This window comes from Sesamum indicum, linkage group LG1 (assembly GCF_000512975.1).
Source record: "Sesamum indicum cultivar Zhongzhi No. 13 linkage group LG1, S_indicum_v1.0, whole genome shotgun sequence".
NCBI lineage: Eukaryota > Viridiplantae > Streptophyta > Magnoliopsida > Lamiales > Pedaliaceae > Sesamum > Sesamum indicum.
The window spans coordinates 18,381,874-18,391,494 of record NC_026145.1 but is presented as its reverse complement, the minus strand read 5'-3'; the positions used below and the strand labels follow the sequence as shown (position 1 = coordinate 18,391,494).

The following is a 9,621-nucleotide window of genomic DNA, read 5'->3' as shown; positions in this document are numbered from 1 at the left end:
TTGTAATTTTACGGCAAATTAAAATAACAGTATCTTTAGATAAGAATTATGGGCGGAAGTTTCCAGAGATGTATATTATTTTCCCGACAATACTAAGGCGTGGGTGTCGTGGTGTAGTTGGTTATCACGTCAGTCTAACACACTGAAGGTCTCCGGTTCGAGTCCGGGCGTCGCCATTGTCTTTTTCGTATTTCTCCAGCAGGAACCTTATCAAACGACGTCGTTCGCCATCATCTTCCGAGAATTCTCGTGTAACCGTGAAAACTAACTGTATATGTACATAACTCTTAACTAATTTTCCCGTAGAAATTCATTCAAATTTCTCTGTTACAGCATATACAGTCGGCAGTTCGAACACGGTGGCGGAAGTCAAATGGAAAGCCGATCACGGCGGAGCTCAGTGCGATCCAAGGCCGACCTATCAACGTCATTGCGGCGCGCTTGGTACCATTTAAGGCTGTCGGTTCGGGATCCGACTCGGGTACGAACTTGGGACGCCATCTTATTGACGGCGGCTAGCCCTGAGCAAGCGGAGCTCTACAACTGGCAGCTCAATCGCGCCAAGCGCATGGGCCACATTGCCTCCTCCACTATTACTCTGGCTGTTCCTGACCCTAACGGTCAGCGCATCGGCTCTGGAGCTGCCACTCTCAATGCCATTTCCGCTCTCGCCAAGCACCTCCACCAGCTCTCGCTGGTCGATTCACCGGTATGTATTAGAATGATGAACTATTGTGATTTCTTTTGAGAACTGTTACTGCGTACTTGCTGACGGTTGAAGTTGTCTATGTTGTGACTAGAGCACTGCTGTATTTCCTGCTAGTTGAGTTGGGAGAATGCTGAAAGCTTAATTGAACATTCCAAATTAGGAGATCTGGTGAAATTTTTCTTTGCATTGAGAATTTGTTCAGACCGAAGGATTTAGGATTCAAGATTTCAAATATTTCACTGAACTTTTCAGCAATTATTTGAATCATTAATTGTAATTTTTCCTAATGATGACGTCATTATCTTCAAATCCTTCCTCTAAACATTGTAACTTACACATGGAATAAACTACGTTATAAAGTGAGCTAAGATAAGGTTCATCTATATTTTTTATAAAGTGAGACAACTAATATTAATAACGATACTAAACATCTTTGTTTTAAGTCACTTTTCATGGTTTGGAAATTGTGTGAAGCTCCGGGCCGGTGAGGGGGTGGATCAATGAGAACTAAAACTGAAACTACATCATGATAGACATCATTTCAAATCCTAGAATGATCCATCAAGACTTCAACCTAAAACCTCATATTCATATGGCTCAGCCTTAGTCGTTCTCCATCTTGAGCAAGGCCTTATTTGTTCGTGCTGCTCAATTCAATTCCTTAGTTAGCAATAAGTTCGTGAATGTCTGGATTGCTGGCTGTTATGAAGTATCATCTTTGATAAGCAGGTGGCAGGTTCAAGGAACTGCAATTCTGTTTCTTCATTCTCTGAAAGCCCAAATAATGATATTCCACTCCTAGCACTTGTTGAATTAATCAGAAAAAAGCATATTTTACTGCTTCATGCTGGAGGAGACTCCAAGAGGGTCCCATGGGCTAACCCAATGGGAAAAGTTTTCCTTCCACTTCCATATATGGCAGCAGATGACCCTGATGGTCCAGTTCCCTTGCTCTTTGATCATATACTTGCAATTGCTTCTTGTGCAAGACAAGCTTTTCAGGATGAAGGTTATTTGTTCTGTCCTGTTAGCTGTAGTAAATGTTGTCAGGAATCAAGATTGTCTTCATTGTATGTGATGCCATCACCTGTTGGTTACATTTGCATCACGCTTTAGCCTAGGGTTGTTCTGCATTCTGCTCATTAGCAAGATCCGTTACTAAATGTAATTCTTAATTGACAGGTGGGATGTTCATCATGACTGGGGATGTTCTTCCCTGTTTTGATGCCTTCAGCATGGTACTTCCAGAGGATACGGCCTCTATTGTAACTGTTCCTATAACCCTTGATATTGCTTCCAACCATGGTGTCATCGTGGCATCTATGTTTGGGTCATGGAATGATAATAGTTCAGTCTTTTTAGTCGAGAATTTGCTTCAAAAACCTAGCGTAGAGGATCTCATTGACCACAAAGCAATTCTAGATGATGGCAGAACATTACTTGACACAGGAATTATAGCAGTCAAAGGTAAAGCATGGGTGGATCTGGTCATGCTTGCATGTTCCAGTCAACGAATGATATCAGGACTTCTGAAAAGCAAAAAAGAGGCATGTCATATCTGTCTTGGTTGTCTACTTTTTATTTATTATATCCACTTTCTGCTTGCCCACAACATGAATTCTTAAAATTTTCCTGTCTTGATATGTCGGTGACTCTAGCCTCTCTGAACCTTGTCCATATTCTCTACCTTGTGCAGATGAGTTTGTATGAAGATCTGGTAGCAGCATGGGTGCCTGCTAAGCATGAATGGTTGAAGCCACGCCTTTTGGGTGAGGAACTTGTTGCAGCATTGGGAAAACAGAAGATTTGTACCTATTGTGCATGTATGTTGAGTTACTTTGAGGTTATCATAATGTTTACATTCCTAAGATTATGCCTCATTTCCACTTTTAGTTTTTCCATATAATCGCCAGCTTAATATTCAGAATGGGCATCACTTATTTCTTCTAGTCTGATTTTGCAGATGATCTCTTATTTTTGCACTTTGGAACCTCAAGCGAAGTTCTGGATCACCTTAATGGTACTGGTTCAGGACTTGTTGGTAGGAGGCACCTGTGTTCAATTCCAGCAACCACAGTGTCTGACATTGCTGCCTCAGCTATGATTGTTTCTAGCAAAATAGCTCCTGGTGTTTCTATTGGTGAGGAATCACTTGTATATGATTCCTGCATTTCAACTGGTGTCCAGATTGGTTCTCAGTCAATAGTTGTTGGTGTAAATGTGCCTGAAGTCCATAATACCGTGGCTAGAAATTCATTCAGGTTCATGCTTCCCGATCGCCATTGTCTTTGGGAGGTTCCCTTGGTAGGATGCAAAGAGAGAGTTATAGTATACTGTGGTCTCCATGACAATCCAAAAAATTCAGTTTCAAAGGATGGGACCTTCTGTGGGAAACCGTGGAAGAAGGTTCTAGGTGATTTAGGAATTCATGATGCTGATCTGTGGGGCCATAAAGAAAGCAAAGATAAGTGTTTGTGGAATGCTAAAATATTTCCTGTTCTTTCCTACTCTGAGATGTTGCAATTGGCAACATGGCTTATGGGATTGTGTAACCTAGGAGATGAATACCTCCTAAGTTTATGGAAAAGGTCGGGCCGCATCAGTCTGGAGGAGTTGCACAGATCGATTGACTTCTCGAATATGTGGTTGGGCTCCATTAATCACCAAGCAGATCTTGCAGCAGGGATTGTTGCGGCTTGTCTTAATTTTGGCTTGCTTGGTCGCAATCTATCTCAGTTGTGCCAAGAAATTTTGCAGAACGAAGCCACTGGAGTTGAAATATGTAAAGAATTTTTGTCCCTGTGCCCTAACCTTCAAGCTCAAAATCCGCAGATTCTTCCAAAAAGCAGGGCACACCAGGTTCACCTTGATCTTCTGCGAGCATGCTGCGAGGAACAGATGGCTTCTGAAATGGAGCACAAAGTTTGGGCTGCTGTTGCCAATGAAACTGCTTTGGCAGTGAGATATGGCTTTAAAGGTAATGGCACCATATCCTACATTAGTGATGTAAATATTGATTTCTTTGTAGAAGCAGCAATCTGAAATCTTGAATGTTCTATAGAAGGTCTTACGGTCCCCGGCAGTTTCCTGATTGCTTCTGTTTTAAATTTATTTTTTAAAATATGTTTGCTTTTCTTGGTTTTTGGATCTGTTTATAGTTCATTGTGTATCTTATTCTCTATATAAACAGTAAACACCTTTTCTCTTTTTTTCTATTACATTATTAATATTAATCCTTTTTTGTTGTCAGAAAATCTATTTGAATCCTCCAGTCAGCCCTCTGCAATGGGACATGCAGCAAGCACATCTGATGATACTTTTGAGCGATCTTTTCACCTCAGGAAGGTGAAGGTTGAGTTACCTGTTAGAGTAGATTTTGTTGGTGGTTGGAGTGATACTCCTCCATGGAGCTTGGAACGATCTGGGTGTGTACTGAACATGGCAATAAAATTGGGAGGCTCTCTTCCTGTTGGCACAATAATAGAAACAACAAAAAGGACCGGGCTATTGATTAATGATGATGCAGGAAATGAATTATATATTAACAATATTTCCTCAATTGCACCTCCATTTGACAGCAGTGATCAATTTCGGTTAGTCAAATCCGCATTGTTCGTAACTAATGTTATAAATCAGAAGATTTTTCAATCTACAGGCTTGCATATAAAGACATGGGCCGACGTCCCTCGTGGTAGCGGCCTGGGGACTTCCAGCATCTTATCAGCGGCTGTTGTAAAAGCTCTTCTTCAAATAACCGATGGAGATGATAGTAATGAAAATGTAACCAGACTTGTATTAGTCTTGGAACAGATCATGGGCACTGGAGGTGGCTGGCAAGATCAGGTTGGCGGTCTCTATCCTGGCATTAAGTTTACTTCAAGTTTTCCTGGAATCCCTTTGCGGCTTCAAGTCAATCCCCTGCTTGCTTCGCCTCAACTGATTAATGAATTGCAACAACGGCTTCTTGTTGTATTTACTGGCCAGGTAGGAGAAGATCATTACTTTTTTTCGTCTTGGCCACTTTCTGTGGGACCCAGACAGATTGACGGAAAAATGTGCACCATACGTAGAATATTATATGCAATACTGATGTTATTTGCAGGTCCGACTTGCTCACCAAGTCCTACAGAAAGTGGTGATTCGTTATCTCCAACGAGATAACCTACTCATTTCCAGCATTAGACGGCTTGTGGAACTAGCAAAGATTGGGAGGGAAGCTCTAATGAATTGTGAGATTGATGAGGTAGGGGATGTAATGCAGGAGGCATGGAGGCTGCATCAGGAGCTTGATCCATATTGCAGCAATGAATTTGTGGACAAGCTTTTTGCATTTTCTGATCCATATTGCCTTGGGTACAAGCTTGTCGGGGCTGGCGGCGGGGGATTTGCGTTAATGCTGGCTAAAACTGCTGAATCTGCAAAGAAGCTGAGACATTTAATTGCTGAAAATCCTGAGTTGGATGTTGAAGTTTACGATTGGGAAATATATTTACAGAAATAGTGGTCTTTAGTTGGTGCTTATTGTGTGTACAAGCAAGAATTGCACTATGTTTTGATGTTGTTTCTTGGTTTTCCAATATTTCCTTTCAGAATTTGAGTTTTAGTCCAAAGTGGGGTAATTGCATGAAAGAGTTTTTTGGTGAATTTAGAGGGGTTATGAGTTATTCAATTCAAAGTTAATTGAAATGGAGACTTAATAGTTATTGGCAACCCCCACGTCGAGAAATCTAATCTGAATCATGACATGACACTTGTTTTCAGCAATTGCCTCCAATCAACACGTGTCTTTCTCAATGGGCAGGCGCAGCAGAATCCTTTATTCTATGGGCAGTGGCACATTACACTGATAGTGGGTGAGTTGGTACAAATTTTGAATTTGAGTTGATAATTTCAAACATACATCAACTCCACATCAGATCAATTGATACTAGTATATTATAAGTTTGGTAGTTCGGTGAAAAAATATGCCTTCATCAACACATTTTTACCTTAGGAAATTCCGTGCTCTCTCTCTCTCTATATATATATATACTAAACCTTTTGATTAAGTCCAGACTATTATTATAATGTTGAAATGAATTGGACCACATTGTCTTGAGTATTATTTATTTATTTATTTCTACTTTCAGAATAATAATAATAATAATAATAATTGGTCACTTTCATTCAAGATGATTTTTTCCCCCATTATCAGAAAAAAAAAATTATCACAATGAAGAATTCCACCAGCGATACGAGAGCACTGCTAATATAAATACTAGAAAGATGTTCCTGTATGTTGGAAAAAAAATAAAAAGACATGATTATTATTTGAACATAATACCGTTACCTGTAGGAAAAAAAAGATAGATTTTATTTTATTATCAAAGGTTTATTTAAATAAGATGGTGTTTTATGGATAGGAAGATGAGAATTTTGGGTGTAATTGTGTTGGCCTTTTGCGGGCACCAAAGAGCGAGTGAGATAAAAACACTTCTTCTTGACACGACAGGATTGCACTTGCACGTGAAACCGCCAAGGTAACAACAAAACCGACAGCAGCAGCACTGATTTGAATACTGCAACTCAACACCAAGACCCTCTCTCTCTCTCTCCCCGCCAAGAGATGAGCAAAATCCGCGTCTTGTAGAGCACAACACTCTTTTAAGATTTCACACATCCGGACCCCAATCAATTTGCCCCTCTCTCTCTCTCTTATCCACCTTTCTTCTTGGCTGCTGTTTCAGGTCTCTCTCCCTCCTTCGCTTGTCAGTTCAGTTCTGACTCATATATGTCCTTATGCCAATGTTTCTGTTTGATGTTTGATTCTTTTCATAAAGTTAATTGAATGGTTATTTTTCTCATCGCAAAGACTTTTGCGTTGATCTTTATTTAGTCTAAGGGTTGCGTGGGAGCATCTTCAGAGTAACTCCCTCTCTCTTTTCTTTTTCTTTTCCATTTTGTCTTCTTTTTCATAGACTTACGTGTACGTTTGAAGTTCCGTCTCTATGTTTGTCAGCTCAATTTGGTATTTCTTTCTTTGTTTTTGTGAGTTGCGTTGAGGGTGAGGGGTATATGTAGTGGTAATGTATCTACCTTTGGTACTTATTGTAAGGCTTGTCAAAATTAACTTTGATTTCTGATGGTTAGGACTCTGGACTCTGTATATATGAAGTGAACAAATTTTCTATTCTGGTTGTGTGAGGTGGGATTTGATGGATGTTATGATATGTTATTCTTCACAGCAACAGATCCTGCAGAATTTCTTGTTTGTTTGTTTTGATGATTTCGACCTGTGAGTCTCCGTCGTTTATTTTTCATCATTCGTGTAGTGAACTACCTATTGATATGTATTACAACTTCCTTGTCTCTTTAGTTCTTTCTTGTTCTGAGGTTGATGTTACACCCGAATTATCGCCTTCATTTTGTTGTGAAGTTGTGGATACCATATGTCAAGTCATGTTTCTTTCATGTTCTACAGGATTGGATTTTCAGTTGCCAATTTAACATTTTACCATCTACTCCACTTGTACTGGGAGATTGTTCTTTTGGATATTGAAATTTGATGAAGAAAAGGATGAATGATGGCACTGGCCGAAGCTAGGGCTGCTTGGCAGAGGACAGCTAACAGATGCTTCGTCCAAGAAGATGCAAAAAGAGCTCCCAAATTAGCTTGTTGCTCGTCAGTGACCCCTTCTGTTAAACAGGCTGAAACAGGAACTAATACTGCAGCTGCTGGCCAAGATACCCCTAGCACAGGATCTCTGCCTCTTAATCTGCCTTCATATTCTAATTTATCCCCCAACTCAAAATGGTGGCTGCAGCTCCAGCCAAGTTATGTCTATCAGAAGGGTTTGATGGATGAACAGTTTAATTCCTTGGAAGCTAATATGGGAACCTGCCAAATGCAAGAATCCTTAGGAGCCCTTGCTAGGAAAGAAGATGATCCTGGCCTTTCCAATCAGATGACTTCGAACACATTTTCCTCTGATAGTCAGTATAGAAGCTTCACAACTGGTGATAAGAAAGTTTTTGGGGTCAAAGAAGATGTTGGAGAACTAAAACTCGGAGGTCTTGTTGGTGATGAGGTTTTGAAAAATGCCAACGAGCTTTACCTTGATTCAGAGTCGTCTTGGATAGGGGGTGAGAGAAATACTCCTTGGTGGCGAACTGCAGATACAGGTGAATTGGCTTTTTTGGTTTCAAGGAGTTTGCTTGACCATATAGAGAATTGTGACCTCCCCAGTCCTCAGAATGCCTGCGTCAAGAAGGATATGGATGTTAATACATGCTCTTTTGGCCATGATAGAATTCCCAGCTCATTGCTAGACCCAAACCTTAAATCTGGGAGTCCCCACCATTTTAGCACTCATCTCCATCCACCAGGCAGCCTGACTGCTGAAAGTGCTTGCAAGAACCTTAGCATGCTAGATCAAGCTCAATTAGCGTACAGTACAAACAAGCCATTAAGGTAATTTTTTTGCTTCTGTTTCTTATTGTTTCCCAACTTCCCACGTCGCATAAATTTATATATACATACTTCGTCAGCATGGCTTAACGTCATAATTAAAGGTCTCTGTAGTCTAGATAGGTTTGTCTTTGATAATTTGTGTTGGTAAGTTTTTTTTTCCTTCAATATAATGGTGATAAAAAGCTGGTGTGCAGACATACCTTTTGCCTAGAAGTTTCGCATGTATTCAGGTTAGCATTTCTAAGTTTGCGTAAGTTTGAAGTCAATTAAAGATGTGACATTTAAATCGGAATGAGAATCGAACTTTATAGGATTTAAGGGTATCACAATACTGGTGTTTGGATATTTCATTTCCTCGGGAGATTAATTGTCTGAGATAAGTCATAAGATCTGATTCCTGCTCCATCAATGTTCTCTGCATGATGAGGAAACAGTTATTGTAGCCCTCCCATAGCGAAATCCTACATTCATGAATTGGTGGAAGGAACAAGTTTATCATTCTTCTTCATCCTAATTCATAGGACATTGTCTGCTTATATTTCCTTCTATATCTGTTTTTCTCACATATTTCCATTTTAAGCCTATTTTTGCAACCTTTATAACAGGGATATGCCAACCCATGAAAAGATGCATATGTTGGAGAATGATGCAACAAAGGCTCAACTAATGGAAGCACTATGTCATTCTCAGACACGTGCAAGGGAAGCCGAGAGAGCAGCAACACAAGCTTGTGCAGAGAAAGAGCATGTTGTCAAACTTGTATTTAAACAGGCATATCAGCTTTTCGCCTATAGACAGTGGCTCCAACTTCTGCAACTGGAGAACATGTATCTCCATTTCAAGAACAACAAAACTCAGTCAGTATCCATTGTCTTCCCGATAATGTTCCCTTGGACACCTCGAAGAAGTAGGAAAATGCTGAAGAATTGGCAAAAGTCTCCCAGTAGAAAAGGGGCCAAACGATCTTACCATCAGCATGATGTTAACAAATATGCAGTTGCTTTTGCAATAGGGTTGGGACTAGTTGGCGCGGGATTCTTACTGGGATGGACGGTCGCGTGGATGCTACCGACTTGGTGAAGTGTGGAAGGTGGTAGACGTACTCTAATCTTGAGCATGTTCTGGATTTTATGTTTATATAGGGGTCAAATATTGGAGCTGTATCTTGCCGCCACATTCTTGTACATGACAAGTAATGTATGTTTAAATTTGAGATTTTCTTGGCTTCTCAGTTTTTCCTCCTCATCGGCATGCTTTCATTTAAAGTTTGTAAAATGACTTGATGAGGATTGTGTATATAAATTGAGTTGAGCTATGGGATGTAGTTGTTTTGGTCTGGTTAACCATTGGGTCCATACCTTCACCCTTTTCATACAGTTGAGCTATGGGATGGCCTTGTTTATGGTAGTTGCAATGTTTTATTCAATTAAATTATTGTTGTTACGTTTTGGCATGTATGAGG

General features: G+C 40.1%; 2 protein-coding genes and 1 non-coding gene across 7 annotated transcripts; all 3 read left to right on the top strand.

Moving 5' to 3' along the window:
- TRNAV-AAC lies at window positions 103-176 on the top strand. Its single transcript has one exon. It is a non-coding gene; the product is annotated as a tRNA-Val (tRNA).
- LOC105173828 (bifunctional fucokinase/fucose pyrophosphorylase) lies at window positions 104-5,353 on the top strand. Of its 2 annotated transcripts, XM_011095711.2 has the most exons (8): window positions 104-251; window positions 334-709; window positions 1,439-1,718; window positions 1,892-2,256; window positions 2,406-2,532; window positions 2,673-3,686; window positions 3,960-4,693; window positions 4,812-5,353. In XM_011095711.2, exons 2-8 carry the CDS (start codon window positions 374-376, stop codon window positions 5,208-5,210), a joined length of 3,255 nt encoding a protein of 1,084 aa, XP_011094013.1. In that variant the 5' UTR covers window positions 104-251; window positions 334-373; the 3' UTR covers window positions 5,211-5,353. The 2 variants fall into 2 exon arrangements, with proteins under 2 accessions (XP_011094013.1, XP_020549237.1); XM_020693578.1 differs by lacking the exons at window positions 104-251; window positions 1,439-1,718 and having other exon boundaries at window positions 573-709.
- Window positions 6,151-9,502, top strand: LOC105173804. 4 transcript variants are annotated; one of them, XM_011095694.2, is made up of 3 exons: window positions 6,151-6,435; window positions 7,170-8,159; window positions 8,765-9,502. In XM_011095694.2, exons 2-3 carry the CDS (start codon window positions 7,270-7,272, stop codon window positions 9,237-9,239), a joined length of 1,365 nt encoding a protein of 454 aa, XP_011093996.1. In that variant the 5' UTR covers window positions 6,151-6,435; window positions 7,170-7,269; the 3' UTR covers window positions 9,240-9,502. The 4 variants fall into 4 exon arrangements, with proteins under 4 accessions (XP_011093996.1, XP_011094003.1, XP_011093988.1 ...); XM_011095701.2 differs by lacking the exon at window positions 6,151-6,435 and adding an exon at window positions 6,454-6,613; XM_011095686.2 differs by lacking the exon at window positions 6,151-6,435 and adding an exon at window positions 6,639-6,983.